General features: G+C 47.9%; 1 protein-coding gene and 1 pseudogene across 5 annotated transcripts in view; both read right to left on the bottom strand.

Moving 5' to 3' along the window:
- Positions 1 to 1,016: 1,016 nt before the first annotated feature.
- On the bottom strand, positions 1,017 to 1,135 carry LOC133389740 (5S ribosomal RNA; annotated as a pseudogene).
- A 4,298-nt stretch (positions 1,136 to 5,433) lies between these two features.
- Positions 5,434 to 17,291, bottom strand: part of EIF4E2 (eukaryotic translation initiation factor 4E family member 2) — a 40,057-nt gene continuing 28,199 nt past the window's right edge. Inside the window, exons 7-8 of one of the 5 annotated variants that reach the window (XM_061637523.1) lie at positions 8,780 to 8,860; positions 5,434 to 5,897 (exon numbers count right to left, since the gene is read on the bottom strand). In XM_061637523.1, the coding sequence (XP_061493507.1) occupies positions 8,815 to 8,860 (46 nt within the window). In that variant the 3' untranslated portion in view covers positions 5,434 to 5,897; positions 8,780 to 8,814. Of the gene's footprint in view, positions 5,898 to 8,779; positions 8,861 to 9,246; positions 16,426 to 17,291 lie in introns of those variants that run through there. The other 4 variants (XM_061637524.1, XM_061637525.1, XM_061637526.1 and 1 more) reach the window with 4 other exon arrangements.

Genomic DNA, 17,291 nt, shown 5'->3' with positions numbered 1-17,291 from the left:
GAAATCCCCTCAGTGTGGCCAACTGGCATCACCCACAGCACCTCGGGCTAGGAAGGGGTTCCCAACTTTGAACTGAACTGTCTGTGCCTTGCACAGCTGCCTGAAATCCAGGCATTCAACAGGGGAGGCTTTCCCTACTATTGAGGTCAAGAGATTGTGGGGGGTGGAAGGGGGGGGACCTTCACAGGTGTGTCAGGTCTGCATGTCAGGCTGCAGTTAAAGGCCCAAGAGACAGGCCAGCAAAAAAAGTTGGCAACCTGTTACACTTTTGTGTGAGGGTGTTACTGTATTTATATCATCTCTTCCTTATGCAGAGCACTTGGTGCCAGGGGATGCTGGTCCAATGACAGACAGACAGACAGATAGATAGGTAAATGTTATATGCCTTCAAGTTGATTACAACTTATGGCGACCCTATGAATCTGGATATTTTCATAGGGTTTTCATGGTAAGAGGTATTTAGAGGTGGTTTACCATTGCCTATAGCTGGTATAGCCCAGTGGGGAGGAGAGCCTGGCTGGGAGTCCAGAGTCTGTGAGTTCCAATCCCCGCTTGTGTCTCCTGGGTGTCAAGGCCAGCTAAAGATCACCCCACAGGGAGTGGCTCAGGGGTTACATACCCTGCCCCCTGTGCAGTCGTGGGCAAGCTGCAGAGTCTCAAGGCGCCTAGTTGCCCCCCAGCTGGCAGTTGTGGACAAGGCAGGGGCTGGCTTCTGCAGCTGTGGCAAGCTGAGCAGGCCCTGGCCAGCTGGGGAGGACGAGCCTTAGAGGGACGCAATGGCAAACCCCCTCAGAATACCACTTACCATGAAAACCCTATTCGTAGGGTAGCCATAAGTCGGGATTGACTTGAAGGCACTCCATTTCCATTTCAGTGAGACTTATTCTGCATAAACACCAAGAGGATTCTGTAACCCTCAGTTACAAGTAACTCTCAGGCTGCGGTATCCTCCATAACCAGCCCTTCCTTGGACTTGAAGGCAGTCCATTTCCATTTTTTACCATTGCCTTCCTCTAAGCCTATGGGACCCAGTATTCCCAGGTGGTCTCCCATCCAAATACTAACCAGGCCTGACCCTGCTTAGCTTCCGAGATCAGACGAGATCGGGCATGTTCAGGGTAGTATGGCCGTAGGGAGATTAGACAGGCAGAGGGGAAAACGTTTACTCAGAGTGAGGGCAATGCTTCCTCAGTGATGCCTTCAGTGACGTCAGCATGCCATAGCCTCAGTGACATCATCAGGTAGTCAGATATGCTTCGCTATGTGGTATGATATAAGCTTGTTCTCCACGTGATTCCTGATTGGCTGGGCTCACCCTTGACTAATCAATACAGTTGATTTAGTAATGAGAAGAAATGGAGCAGGGGGAGTGCCAAAGCAGCAACAGAGAAGGGGAAAATGACAAGTGAGTGCGATCAAAGGAAAGCAACACATTTGCACAGTTTAGGATTCTTTCCCCAGCAAATGTTTTGGAGTTCAGCCATCCCCATGGGGGACTTAGGGTTGGTGTGGGCTTTGTGAGTGCACTTGGCCCCTGGCAGCAGCTGCCTGAGGACACTGAATGCTGAAATAGAGGAGATCTCTTAGGTTTCAGAAAGAGGCCTTTTCCTATTCCTCAGTTGCCATAACAGGAGATGCTAGAGTCTAAGGCCTCGTTGTCATTGAGGTTGCCAACCTGTCAGGGCTGTAGTACTTCAGCCTGCATGGGGACTTGCATGACAAACTGTTCCTCTATATCAAGGAAGGCTAGGCTAAAACTCCTCCTCCTAGCATCTAGTTTTGTTTTGTTTTTTAATGGGCAGGGATATTATTATTGCTGTGCTGCTGTTGTTATATGGAGGAACATGCAGTTGTGTCCCCACAGGCCAGGCAGAGCACTGTGCCACCTCAGTGACAACTAGGCCCTTGTGCATGCAAAGCATGGGCTCTACCACCAAGTGATAACCCTTCTGTAAAGTCACCAGCTAACCAGTTTATCATTGGATCCCCATATCTATTCAGCCATAATGGCGGCTTGCATTCCAGCTTCATGAAACTGACGAGAAAAATACCACCAAATGTACTTTGGTGCTGCTGAAAAAAATCAAAACAAAGAGGAACCAGAGTCTTGACGCTGTTTTGAATGGAAACCAGAGGGTGGGGAGCGAGACTTATGCCACCTCTGAACCCCATCTTGTCAAGGTAGACACCACGGGATGCCTGTGTTTTCAGATTGAACAGCAGGCCTCTTCCTTTAAAGCTGAGCGGAAGAGCAGATGAAACAACAGCAACTTGTTCGGCGCACAGCTGGGACCTCGAGTGAGACTAAATCCTTAAGTGCCATCATTTGTGAAACAATTAAGGCAACATGGCGGGTAGGAAATGGCAGCTGGCAGCTTAAGCTTCCCCTTATATGGGCATTTTGTCAGCTTATAGTGCCCAAGTGCTATTAGGACGGAAAGCAAATCCCCTCCCTGTAAACAATATTGGAAACGGTAGGGGTCGTGTGTTTATCTGAATAATAAATGTCAAAACACTGTGGTTGCACTGACTTGTGATCCTGTAAGTAGGGGGAAAACCACAAGCCGTGTCTAGATGGGATGGAATGTGCATCTAGGAAAGTAGATAGCAGCGTGGGAGAGAACAATGAGGTCTGGACCAGAATGGGATGTGGGTAGGGAGATGGAAAGATGGCCGATATGCACACATGCCAGGAGCATAACAAAAGATCACCAGTGAAGGGCAGGATGGACAGATGAGCCTGTGACGGCAGTGGGAGGCATGCTGACACTTGACAGATAGGAACCTGCAGTCTCAACACCCACAAGAACCCTGCTGGATCAGGCCAGAGAGGCGCAATTAGTCCAGCTAATAAACTGGCATGTGCAGCACAAATCAACACATCAGGCATAATGGAATATTCTGTAATATGTAAACTAGTCAGGAGCAAGTTCCTAATTTCATTTGAGGAACATCAGAGGGCCTGTTCAAGGGAAGAGACAGGGAACCTGTCGCGGAACTACACTCTGGTTAGCCTTAGCCAGAATGGCCAATCAGGGATGATGGGAGTTGTGGCCCAGCAACATCTGGATGGCCACAGGATCTCTATCTCTTATTTAAGAGCAAACAAAGCAGGCCGAGACAGAGGAGCACAAAAAATCCCTGGTCTCATCTACTGAACTTTTCTTGGAACACCTGTGGCTTCATAAAGGACTCTGGTTGCCCTTGGAACACCTGCCAACTGTGGACAGCACTGGGGTGTGCGAAGTTTTTTTTAAAAAAAAATATTGGTTGGATTTATAGTTTTGGTGGGATTAGGCCTATAGAAAAAAGACAGGGAAATGTGAAATTGGAAGTAATTTGCTTGGGTAGATATAATCTTATGAAATAGATGTAATACATATCGTTATGGGATGGGGAATAAAAGGAGGCGTTTATAAAAAATGTTCCAGCTCTTGTTCCTGGTTCATGGGGAAACTCTAGAAGAGCCTTTCATGAACCAATAACAAGAGCAGAAAAGAGTTTAGTACCTTCTCCTGAAAGAGAAAGAATAGTAAGGGATAGTCATTTGATCTGAAAAGCATCAGGAACATTTTAAAATTTGTCTTAGTAGAGTTATTATACTAGTGACTATCCTGGGCTGTTTCTATAACCACTTGCACCACAGCTTTTTAGGAAAACTGGAAGCTGCCTTCTACTGAGTCAGACCATCCATTGGCGATCACTCATGGCAGAATTAAGATTGTCTTCCAAGATAATTTGGTTGGAAGACGCCTGTGCATGAATTTGTTTTATGGGGGGAGATCAGCGCACAACGATCAACACACAATCTTGACAGAAAAAGGCTTTGATCCAATGGCATGGATACCATGACAATGAGGTCTTTTAGCTGTTGCAGCCTTCATCCGCCTTCACAGCCATTGTAACATACACATTGTTATCCTCCACCTGTTCCGCCGTTGAGGACTTTCTTGGGTCGTTCTTTGTCTGGTTCCTCTCCCTTGACCTTACCGCCATGGGTGACCCTGCTGGGAGTAAATGACTCCTGACAGCATTGCTCACAGGGTTCACTGGAACACGCAAGCCCACTCACCGTTACAAGGTGACGATCCAGCGAGTGGAGCCAAGATGCAACCAAGCTGGTGCAGGATGAGGCACTCCCTTAAGCATCTGGATCCCAAGCCATTCAGGGCTTTAAAGCAAGTGTTGGGTAGGTTTGGCCCTCCAGCTGCTGCTAGAGTCCAGTTCCCATCATCCCCGGTCATTGGCAATGCTTGCTAGGGCTGATGGGAGGTGTAGAGCAGCGACATCTGAAGGACCAAAGGTTCCCCACCCAGCGCACTAGCACTTTTGAGCTGGGCTTGGATTCAAATAGACAGCCAACACAATTCTTTCAGGATAAAGGGGACAGAAGCAACCCTGGCTGTAAAAATGCTGAACTAACTGAAGCTTCTGCACCATCTTTAATAGCAGCCCCGAAATAAAAGGGGCCCTCTACACCAGCCTTATACAAGGCTGCTGTTGTTAACAAGCTGCGGCTGTTCCAATGTTTTGAACTACAACTTCCGTCAGCTGCAGGCAGCGTGGTTGGGGATGATAGGCGCTATCTGTGGTGCAACATGTCTGGACTGCACCAGGCCGGGGAAAGTTGCGCTACACATAGATCTAGAATTGTGAATGCTTCCAGCTCTCTTGCCCCTGGTTAGAAGGAAGAGTGCTCAAGACGGCTAGCTGGCAAGCAGTCCCCATCCCCACCAAAAAAACAGTAGCGATTGCCTCATTGTTGAAGAGATGATGCAGAATTCAAGGGTTGACAATCTAAGCCTCCCTCTTTATGGGAAACCGTATTTAGTCTTTTAAAACATGGGTCATGTCGTGAATCTCCCTGCCCTTTGTCAGCCAATGGCATGGAAATGCACATGATGATGCTAAGTCATGTGACCAGTACTCCTAAACATCAGAGTCAGGGATGTCTTTATGCGCACAGGGATATGAATTCACTCGGGGGATGCTGTTCCCTATAGCATCTCTCTGATAGGTGTAACACACAGCCCCATTTTCAGGCTGAAAAGAAATATTGCAGAGGCTCCACCACACACTGAATGAGATGCTTGCTCCAATTATCCCCAAGTCTGTTTTCTTAATATTCCTTGAATTTCTGCTCCTGTTCTATGACACCGCCATGGCTAAGAGACACTACACACCTGTCAAGTTTGACCAATTTAGTTGCTCAAATAACTTTAAAAATGGGGCAGCCTGAAGAGAACTTACACAGTACATGTGCGTACAAACACACACAGCCTGCTGAAAACCCCAGCACCAACACCTGCCTGTGATTTCCAAAAGTCAAGAAGAGATCTGGATTTCCCACCCAACCTCACCCCCTTTAATGTCTTCCAAGCAGGTCACCCTCTCAAATACTTGTAAGGAGACACAACAAGAAGGAGGAAGGAATGGAGGCCTAATCATTTATTGGCAGAGGTGAAAGTGGGGGCACTTGCCAATCATCAAGACGGTCTTCGCCTCTGCAGCAGACCTCCATTAATACTGGAAACCCCTGGGCAGAAAGTGGCACGTGGCAGGAAGACCCTCTGCACCGAAGGAAAGCGAGGCAGGAGGGTAGCTGGGCTCCGCTGTGGAATGCAAAGTGCAGCCACCTGCTGGGCCAGCCAAGATGCTTGGGTGCCACAAGGTTGAGTCTTTGGTGCAGGGGTGACAGTCATCTTCGGGTGGTGTGAGGAGACAAGGGCCAAGGTAATCCTGCCAGCCTCTTCAGCAAGCAGGCATGCATACACACAGGAAAACCCTCTTCCCACCCACCCCCTTTTTTGGGTCAGACTGAGGAGCAGCCAAGCGCTGCATCCCCTCCTCCTCCTCCTCACAGTGTGATCTTGGTATTTCGGAAGCTTGAGTTATCCCTGAAAGACAGAGGTGGTAAGAAGGTTAAGCAAATAGGTCCATATCAAAGAAAAGCAGCTGTGTTCAATTGGGTGTGTGTGTGCAATTCATGAGCCAAACATTTTCAGGTTTTTGCAGATGTGCCAAACAGAGAAAAAACTGCTACGTGGAAAAGCACAAGGGCTGGATCTCACCCACAGAGAGGCCTAAGAAAACCAGAATTCCAAAAATGACTTCCTGAGGCCTAGGGACCTGTCTGTACCAGAGAGCTGCATGCAGGGCTGTTGAGCTATGCCCACTCTTGTTCACTGAAGGGGAGAGTGGCTCTGTCAAAAGTGAATGGTGCAGCTAGTGGTCCATAATGCCACCAAAACTGCTGGCAGGCGGATTACGGGACAAAAAAAAATGGGATTGTGAGCAGCCTTTTCCTTACGTGATCTAATGGCTGATCCTGCTGGCCAGCAACATGCAAAATGATTCAATCCCCTTATGAAGTGCACACCATCCTTTCAGCTGCATCTCTCTTTTCTCTCTGCCCCAGGTCTGTTTCTGGTTTTATTGAGAACTTCACTCCCTGAACCAGCCTGGCCCACTAAGGTCATAGCTCCCCTAACAGCACTAAGGGGCATGTGAGAGTGTTTGAGAAGGGCAAGCCTAACTATCTGGCTTGAGAAGAGTCCTCCTCCTCTGCAACTTTGCTAGATCAGCATGGCGGGTGGAGGCGGAACATGAGGGCCCAGAACTGGAAGGGTACCTAAAATATTTCCCAAACAGCAGTTGAGCACCATGCCATGAAAAGCCTGGAGTGGACTTTATAAGACAGCCAGGGAGCAAAATCCACTGGGCAGCAAGCCCACCCAACTGGGGGCCAGCACAGCTACTGCAGAAACCCACTGGGGGAAAAAAGCATATTTGGTCTGGAGTCCAAAAGTACTGCAAGGCTGTCAAAAGCAATCCAGTTGGAAACCTCTGGAAGACCCAAAACAAGAGGCAAGGGTAAACTGGCTAGGTCCTTCAAGCACAACTTTGCATCATGCCTGATAAACAGGTTCACACGCTTGTGAAGGTGGCCTCTGAATGGTGAACATTTCGACTATTGCTGTCTTGGAGGCTGCACTGTTGAATGGGAACCTCCCCAGGAACCAGAGTAGCAGGCAACAGCTCCTCAACATCAGGGCAGCAAACTCACATCTGTGAAAGGTGACACAGACCTCTGCCTCTGTGTTGCTTGGACACTTAGCTGGTTTGTTGTTTTTGTTCTTTGTTGCCCCCACTAACGAGTTTGGCGTTTCCATACTGCAGAGTTGCATGCTCTTTGGGTAAAGCCCCCACCGTTCCTGAAGTCCAAAGAGGACTTTGGCTGCCTTTTGGAGGGAGGAATTTGGCAGCCTTTGTGTTTAGGAAGGTCACTGGAAAGCCTTTCTAATAATAAACACCATTTACATGCAGCAAGTTGACTGTCATCATCGTATCAAACTAGCCCCACATTAAAAGCAAACACACACACACACCAGCCCAGGACTAAGCCACATCACTGCTTTTTTGCCCAACAACTTATTGGTATATATTTGTTTGAAGCCAAGACAGAATAATCATGGATGCAGGCTGGGAGGTTTGGGAAGAAGGGGCAGGGTGCCCCCTCCCAAGGGCCAGATCTCAGCCTCACAAGGCTTCTTGCTGCACTGCAAGTGTCCTGCAAATGGGCAATGCATCTGCATCATCATCATGGGACTCTGCAGCAGCCAAGGGGCTTGCCCCAGCTCTTCTATTATGGAATGACCCCATGCTCACTATCCTGCCCCCATCCGCCTTAACATTGTTGATGACCATGAACACAACCATCACAGTTATACCGTCGCTACTTCTTGGCTAGACCAATCCAAACTCCCAAAGGAGCTGGCGTTACAGTGCACGTTACAGCAGTGTCGCCTTTTTCAAGCCTTTGGTGCAACTCAGTTTCTTTTCTCCCTCAGCTTCTATTCAGCCCCAGTTCTGCAATCGTGGTCTGCTTTCAAGTGACCAAGTCCAGCTGGTGCAATTTGTGCCACAACCGAGCCAAATATCAAACCTCCCAGGTGCTTGGCAAGCCATGCTCCCCACCCCCTTGCAACAACATACACACTGTTTTTGCAGTCTCAGGCAGGCCAAAAAACCAGGTGGCTTCCCCAAGCCCCTGGTGGGCCACCCTACATGGCAGACTGGTTGTGCTTGGACTATCAGATCACCAGCAGCAGCACCTTACGATTGTGTGAAGAGTTTGCAGGACTGGAGGCCTCACTCTGTTCTCGCTCTAGCCACCGGCATCCACACGAACAAGCAAGCTGACGACATACCTCTCAGCCTCACCTTGTGACACAGTGACCTTGCAAACAGGCGACGTGCCGTCAGAAGCAGGGCAGATACCGTTCTGCCTAAGGATTTGGTTTCCATTAAGCAGTGGAGACTGCTGGCTCTGATGTCAGTGGGGCAGTGAATCTGATCCGGGTTTTAGTCTGAACTTTCCTGGAGTGAATTCACTGCCCCACTGACATCGCAGTCTCCATTGCCACTGAGTGTTCAGTGTGGGCTTGCCAAGAGTCCCTCTTGCCTGGGGCGAGTTAAGAATCGTCTACAGGCAAAACTAACAAGGCTCTATTTTGTTTCTTTTACGGCCACAACTACCTTAAAATAGGATTAGTCAAGTCACGACGTTGGGGGAGGCAACTTTTGCTGTCTTAGCTGCAGAGCACCGTTGAGGATCGTGGCAAAGTTTGGGCACAAGGAAGTTAGTCAACAGAGGAAGGATGAGCAGATTGATCCAGCAGTGAGGCAAAGGAGCTGCCCCAGGCTGAGCGTGTGTTGTGTGAGGATCCGGCTGAGAGGTGTGTCACACAATCATGTAAGAAGAAAGATGAGGCCCTACCCTGGGTGTGTGAGAGAGGGAGGGAGAGCGCTCATTCAGCGACCACTGCTGTTCACCAGGCCGTGAAACTCCTCCCAGGCCCTGGCAAGCCAGAGGGGGGCGGGAACAAAAATGGGGGTGGGATAGGGGAGGAAGAGAAGGGGGAGAAAACGTACACACACACACAAGAGGAAAAAAAGAAAAACGAGCACTTCAAACCAAAGGCTTTAACTCTGAAGAACAAAGGAAAAAATGATAATCACGTGCAGTTTTAAAGCGCTTGTCTGGAGGGTGCAAAGCAATATTTGCAAGATGTCTCTGACAACTGCAGCGGCAGCCTTTAAAATGCAGCAAAAAGCAGGCCAGAAGGTCTTCACCCCTCCTTGCCCAAGTGCAGCCCAAGTTGGCAGCATTGGTTCACATTCATCCTTCCTTGCCCTAGCCTCACCCGCTCCTCCCCTCCCTCTGTTGCTCTCTCTCCCCCTGGCTGCGGCTGGTGCCTCCCCTGCTGCAAGTTAGATTGGTGGGTTCTTGGGGAAAAGTCCTCTGATGTTTTCCTCTGCTGTTGTACTGAAGAGTTCCACAAGCACTGAACAATGAGCAAATAATAACAGTCTCGGACACAGAGAAATACAGCTGGCGGTTGGGGACACTGCGGATGTATTAAAACATGTATGAAGCTGCCTTGTATGGATTCAGGCCATTAACCCCATCGACACCTGCACTGTCTGTCCAGGACCGGCTCTTCACAGCTCCAGGCAGGGGGTCCTTCCCAGCCCTGACGGGTGTGATCATTTAACTGGAAGTGGCAGGGATTGAACCTTTGGCAAGCAAGGCTGCGTGATCTGTCCACTGAGTGATGACCTACCTCTGCAGCCTTACACTGAGCCAAGACTACCAGTACATCTAGCTCAGTATTATCTACCTGCTGGCCACCAGTATCTCTCAGTCCTCCGTGAACCTCTTAACTGGAGATGCCAGGGACTGAACATAAAGCATCCTTGCAAAGTATGATCCCTTCCTACCAAATGTAGGCAGCAATACAATCTCCTTACTTCTAACAGTTTCTCTCCCCAGCCCATATTTCCGGGATATATAAGGGACATAAGAAGAGCCTGCTGGATTAGGGCAGTGGCCTATCTAGTCCAGCATCCTGTTGTCACAGTGGCCAGCCAGATGTTCCCATGGGAAGCCCACAAGGAGGAACAGAGTGCAAGAGCAACTCTTCCCTCCTGCAACTCTGTCCAGCAACTGGTATTCAGAAGCATCCCACCTCTGTGGAGCATAGCCATCATGGCTAGTAGCCACTGATAACCTTATCCTCCATGGATTGCTCTAAAAGCCTTATAAACCCAGCCAGGTTGGTGGCCATCACTGCCTCTTGTGGGAGGGAACTCTATAATTTAACTCTGCGCTGTGTGAAGAAGGACTTTATTTTGTCTGTCCTGAATCTTCCAACATTCAGCTGCATCGGATGTCCATGAGTTCTAGGGTTATGAGAGAGGGAGGAAATTTTCTCTCTATCCTCTTTCTCCACGCCATGCACCATTTTATACACTTCTATCATGTCACCTCTTACTCTCCTTTTCCTAAAAAGCTCCAAATGCTGCAACCTTCCTCATAAGGGAGTTGCTCCACCCCATTGATCATTTTGGTTGCCCTTTTCTGAACCTTTTCCAGCTCTGCTATACCCTTTCTGAGGTAAGGCAACCAGAACTATACGCAGTATTCCAAATGTGGCGTCACCAAAGATTGATATAATGGCATTACGCTCTTGGCAGTTTTATTTTCAATACCATTCCGAATGATCCCCAGCATGGAATTTGCCTTTTTCACAGCTGCCACATGCTGAGTCAACATCTTCATCTTTCTATCCACTACGACCCGAAGGTCTCGTTCCTGGTCAGTCACCGCCAGTTCAGACCCCATGAACGTATAAGTGAGATCAAGTTTTGCTCCAAGATGCATAACTTTACACTTGTTTACACTGAACTGCTTTTATTTATTTATTTATTTAATTAAGCTTATATACTGCCCGACTAGCAACAGCTCTCTTTACCACCCATTCCATGAGTTTGGAGAGGTCCTTTTGGAGCTCTTCACAATCCCTTTTTGTTTTAATGACCCTGAACTAGTTTGGTGTAGTGGTTAAGGTGTTTGACTCCGACCTGGGAGACCAGGGTTCAAATCCCCACATAGCCACGAAACTCACTGGGTGACCTTGGGCCAGTCACTGCCTCTCAGCCTCATGAAAACCCTGTTCATAGGGTAGCCATAAGTCGGAATCGACTTGAAGGAAGTACACATACCCCGCACAGAGCGACAATTCTCAGTGTTCCCTAGGAAGAGGGATTGAGAACTGTAGATCTGTGAGGGGAACAAGAGTCTCCTAATAACACTCAGTACCCTTAACAAACTAATTTCCCAGGATTCCATGGGGGAAGCCATGACTGCTTATATTTGGAGTCCCAGGTTTCTGCGGTGGCCAGGAGTGCTTTTGCACAGTTAAGATTAGTGCTCCAACTGTGTCCGTTCCTTGAGCCATTTTTAAATGAAATAGCAGTATACTAGAGCCAGTGAGGTATAGTGGTTAAGGTGTTGGACTATGACCTGGGAGACCAGGGTTCAAATTCCCACACAGCCATGAAGCTCACTGGGTGACCTTGGGCCAGTCACTGCCTCTCAGCCTCATGAAAACCCTGTTCATAGGGTAGCCATAAGTCGGAATCGACTTAAAGGCAGTACATTTCCATTTTTACACCTTATAAGTTCTGCAGATTCTACTACACAGTAAGTGTGAGAGGATGTTAAAAAATTTCTAGAGAAAAGGTACTTTGTGGTTGGGCTTTTTTGGGGGGGGGGGAGTAGGTGTTACGACGTTCTCAATGTGGTTGAAACTGTCTGCAAACAGGATATAACTCTTAAAGATCTGGAGGATGCTATTTATTTATTTATTATTTGATTTATATCCTGCGCTTCCTCCCAGCAGGAGCCCAGGGCAGCAAACAAAAGCACTAAAAACACTTAAAAAATGATAACAACAGACTTTAAAATAACATTAGAACAAAACAACTTTAAAAACATTTTTTTAAAAAGCTTTGAAGACATCTTTAAAAAAGGTTAAAAAACATATTGTTTTAAAAAAGGTTTAAAAGCATATTAAAAAGCAATTAAAAAGTTAAGGTGTTGGACTACGGCCTGGGAGACCAGGGTTCGAATCCCCACATAGCCATGGAGCTCACTGGGTGACCCTGGGCCAGTCACTGCCTCTCAGCCTCATGAAAACCCTATTCATAGGGTCGCCATAAGTCGGAATCGACTTGAAGGCAGTACATTACATTACCCTGAACAACTTAGTATCATCAGCAAAGTTGGCCACCTCACTGCTCACCCATAACTCTAGCTTGTTTATGAACAAATTAAAAAGCACAGGTCCCAAGACCGATCTTGGGGGACTCCACTTTCCACAGCCCTCCGCTGGGAGAACTGTCCGTTTATTCCTACTCTCTGCTTCCTGCTAATTAACCAGTTCCTGGTCCACAAGAGGAGCTCTCCTCTTAGTCCATGGCTGCTAAGCTTCCTCAGGAGTCTTTGGTGAGGTACCTTGTCAAAAGCTTTTTGTCAACCAGATGACCTCTATCTATATGCTTGCTGACACTCTAAAGAACTTTAGTTTAGTGAGACAGGACTTACCCTTACAGAAGCCATGCTGGTTCTGCTTCAGCAAGGCTCGCTCTTTTATACACTTGGTTATTTTATCTTTAACAATACTTTCTACCAGTTTTCCCGTGACAGACATTAACTGGTCCATAATTCCTAGGATCCATCCAGATCCCTTTGTAAAGATTGATGTTACATTGGCCACTTTCCTGTCCTCAGGCATGGAGGTGGATCTGAGGGACAAGTTACATATTTTTGTTAGAAGATCAGCAATTATTATTATTATTATTATTATTATTATTATTATTATTATTATTATTATTATTATTATTTGATTTATGTCCCGCCCTTCCTCCTGGCAGGAGCCCAGGGTGAGCAATCTCACATTTGAGTTCTTTGAGAACTCTCGGGTGGATGCCATCTGGACCTGGCAATTTGTCAGTGCTTATCTTGATTATAAAGCCACATCTCATTGTTTCAGAGCAATTACACACCTAGTCCAGTACTGTCAATATAGGCCTCAAAATCCAGCTACCCAGATACTCAAGCCAAGACATTTCCCAGCCCCACAACCTAAACCCCTTTCACTGGAGACATGAGATTCCAAGAAGTCTGGAACCTTGCTTTGCTGCTTAAAACAAAACAACACAATACCCGAGAGCTTACAAGCAATAAACAACCCTGCCTCACTCAGGGCTTAGAAGGATCCTGGGCAATGCATCACTTTGCAGGCTGTGCACGAGCCTGTTAATAGAGCCATTTTTTTATTGGAAAGGGGAAGCCAATTGTTACCACTCATGTCCTGCCTTAAATCTGCTTTGCTAATGACACCCACAATAAACATAAAAATGCGATCACTATCTGCAGCAAAAGTGCTTTCAGATAAATCTCGGGAACGGGCATAATGTTGCCTCCATTGGTGCTATTTTTCTCACTGATGAGCTAAGCGAGTAGCAAGGGGGGGGGGAAACCTGTCTACTTTGCAGAGCCAAACAAATGGAGATAGACTTGGAGAGAAGATGTTCGCCCTGTGTGATCAGATACATGCCAGGCATGCAAGTGGCTCGCTTCTGCTGTGACTCTGCTCTTTAGAACTCTTCCAAAGCAGCGCAGGGGGAAGAGGCAGGCAGGAGTTGGCCTTCACAACGCCTGCTCCCCTTCACTGGTTTCTCCCTGTAATGCTAGTTTTCAGACCAGGACACAAGCCCTGTTACCCAAGAACAAAGAAAGCTGCCTTAGACCGAATCAGATCCACTGGTCCATCTAGTTCAGTATTGTCTACCCTGACTAGAAGCAACTTTCCAGGATTGCAGACTGGGAATCTATTCCAGCCCTACCTGGAGATGCTGGGGGTTGAACCTGGGACTCTCTGCAAGCAGAGCAGATGCTCTAACACTGAGCTACAGCCCGACCCCGAATGCACCTGCCTTCTGCTATGTCAGACTATTGGTCTATCCAGCCCAGAAGTGCCTTATGGGAGCTGCTGTAACTGAATGGTCAATAACATACATTGTATACATGGGTGGTTTCAGGCTCAATTGCTGTTAAAAAGGATTTTGAATAGGGTTTCAGACTGCATGAGACTTTAGAGGCACTGACAGTTTGAGTAGACAAGAGTGGATCAGATTGGGCCAGTTGTCTGACTTCAGGTGCTCACATTCCTACGTACTCTTGCACCACTTCTCTGGGTTGAAGGCAGAGGTTATCTTCCAAATCCTTCTAATGGGAAGCTTCTACACGCAATGCACATGACCCACCGCTCCCACCTTGCCAGAGGCTTATCTGGCAGATCCGCACCGGCACTCCGAAGACGGCAAGAAGGTATGAGATGATGTTCTAGGGGCCTGTCGTTCTTGTGTGACTGACGGTGAATGGCAGGGCCCACAGGGCAACAGGCATCCTCCCCACCCTGAAGGGAGAATTGCCAAGTAACAAACAAGGCGAGAGCTCACCTGAACCTCCTTTTCTGCGAGCCCCTCTGAAATGAACGAGAACCACTTTCTACAGCTCCTGTTCATTTCAGCTGGGCTCGTTTTGCCAAGATCCCCATCAAACTGTGTTAAGGCAAGGGCTGATTATGCAGTCATTATAGCACCCTCCTTTTTAGAAAGAAAGACGGCTGATTATTTTAATAGGGGGGTAACCGCGCTTGCACCTGGAAAGAACACGAGAGGGGACTGGTCTGCATAGCTCTCTGCCGGCTGCATGCAGGGGCCCTTCTTGCATACAGATGGATTTGCACAGAGCTCCTGGGCCAACCAGGGTCCTCCCTCAGGTAGAGGAGCTCCACCCACGCACAGCTGCATGCATGGAGAACACTTCATGTGGCCACCAACTGCACAACCAGTGAGGGAGAGAAGCGCTACACAGTGACCATCAAGTGCATGAGGGGCTTCACATGACACCCCCCTCCAAAAGCGAAGACAATCCTGGGCTGCGCCAGAGGTGCCTTCTCCCTATGTTCAAGCGAGGCTCAGGTGTGGAGAGGGTCAGGCTACTTGTGAGCAGCGCACAGGTTCATCTGAAACATCCCCAAGGGCTCCATCTTTGGCACCCTTTGAATGCTCTTGGTCTCTCACAGATTGGAAGGGCAAGAGGCAAACGGGGGACTTCCCTGCCCATCGAACCTGCAGGTCTTCACCTAGTTTGCAAGATTAATTTCAGTAAGGCTATGAGCCATAATAGATAAATGGAACTGCCAGCTTCAGAGGCAGTCTACCTCTGCATGCCAGTGACTGGTAGATGCTACTAGGAGTGCTTTCATGCCCTACTTGAGGATTTCTCAGAGGCCAATGTTGGAGAGAAAAAAAGATGAAGGACTTTTTATCTAGCAGTATGATTGGTTTTAATATTGGATGTAGTTTAATTTCATTTTAATGTAGATTCTGTATGTTTTAATTATATGTGCTTTTATCTGGAAGCCGCCAGAAGTTCCAGTATTGGAAGGATGGCAGGATATAAATAAAGAATAACTAACTAAGAATAACTAACTTTACTGTATATTAAAAAAAATCAGCTGGCTTGCCAAGCTTTTGCAGAAATCTGCTCAGAAGCCAGAGAGGGTGCAGGGTTAGGCTTCTAGGCAAACAATGGATTTTCTCCAAACCCTTTGCTCCTAGATCCCTACATACTCACTGCCCTACAACCTACCAGAAATCTCACCCCAAAATCACCAATGTTACTCCTTCACAACAAAATCCATTCTTTTTTTAAAAAAAGATGTTCACGTTTTAAAATCAGAAACAAATGTAAGCAAAACCTATTTATATCACGTGCCCCATTTCAATCTCAACAAGTAGTTCTGTCGCCTTAAGATTTAGCTGGGGAATCCTAGATGCTCTAGATCCTGCTCAACATCTTATCCTCGCTATCCTTGCTATGTGTGGGTGTGCTGTGAGTTCATTCTCAAATACCAACCCCTTCACTGAAGCCCACTCTCCAAAATGGGTGCAGGATGAGCAGGTTCTCAGTAAAGATGCACATGGGACATTGTGAAATGTGTTTATGGGGTGACCTGGGCGGGGGGGAAAGATGTTTCTAGTGGCTAAGGAAGAGGGCCATTCACTCTATGTGGCCCATTCCGCCTCAGTCACTGTGCTCTCTGCAGAAGCTGTCAATGCCTGCTGTAAGGGGGCTTAATTAAGGAGCACGTTAACTTTGGCAACTCCTCACGTTCCTTTGTTTCTCTCATGAGCTCATGTCCCCGACCCCTTTGCTCCCCACAATGCACCGGGGCACGAGATCAATCCCATCACCACAGAGGACCACTCTGGCGAAGAAGCAAACCCCCCAAACCCACTGGACTGCTCAGGAGCAACTGGAAGCAGCCCTTTTGTCTGAGCTCCTAGACACAAAGAGGGATCCGCGAGGATCTGTGCCGCAGGGCGGACTGTCAACGCATGGCGATTCCAGAGCTTAAGAACGTCTGACTCCTGGGGTTGAACCTTCTTCCAAATGAAAATGAGCTTGCAGGGTTGGGGAGGAAGGAGAGAAAAGAGACAGAGTACCTAAGTTAAAAAGAAGAAGCAACTCTTAGCCCCAGCCCGATAAGCACTGCAGTGGTGGCAAAGAGCAAGCTGGAGGCAAAGAAGCAGTTCTAAGTTGCTCTGTGGGATGGGAAGAAAGAAGCCATGGAAGACTGGCAACAGCTGGCTTAGAACTGGGGTGGAGAACCTGCAGCCCTCCATGTGTGGCTGGACTCCAGCTTCCATCATCCCTGACCACTGGCCAGGTTGGCTGGGGCTGATGGGTGCTGAAGTCCCAACAACATCCGGAGAGGGACAAGTCTCCTTCCCTGGGCTTAGAAGTCCCAAATGACTGGCTTGTGTGGCTCTGGAATGGAGTCCCACTGTGCGGGAAAAGGCTCCCTCGCTGTGAACATTCGTGGCAAGGGAACCGTTTCTCCAATAGAGACATCCCATGGCTGTGTGGGATGCATTTGCAAATAGGGCTAATCCAGACACTCCAAAGCGTGATCACGCGAAGAGAAGAACCAGGTGGCCGCCAGCTTTAGCTTACCTATTCATTTTTAAGATCAGAACTGTTTTAGTTTACATTTTTATTGCAAACCACTGGGGGAGCTCTTATGGCTGAAAGGCAATCAATTAACATCATTGGTAAAATACGTAAAGCAGCCAGCCACATGTAAAATTCTGTGGATTCCTTTCCCCTGAGCCACCCTCACAAAGCAAGGCAGGATTCAGAACAGAGTTAGCTGGAGGTGGGGTGGGGGTTACACGCAGCAGCTCAGATGCCTAGAGAGGGAAGGCTGCGAGACGCAGGAACTTGCACTACCCAAAGTGTGCTCAAGGCATATATTATGAAGTGATGGAAAGATGCGGTACCCCAAGCAAGCAAAGTTACTGTAAAACAG

The sequence above is a fragment of the Rhineura floridana genome, chromosome 7, assembly GCF_030035675.1.
Source record: "Rhineura floridana isolate rRhiFlo1 chromosome 7, rRhiFlo1.hap2, whole genome shotgun sequence".
Classification (NCBI taxonomy): Eukaryota; Metazoa; Chordata; class Lepidosauria; order Squamata; family Rhineuridae; genus Rhineura; species Rhineura floridana.
Note: the sequence above shows the minus strand (reverse complement) of the source record. Positions and strands in the feature narration are given on the sequence as shown.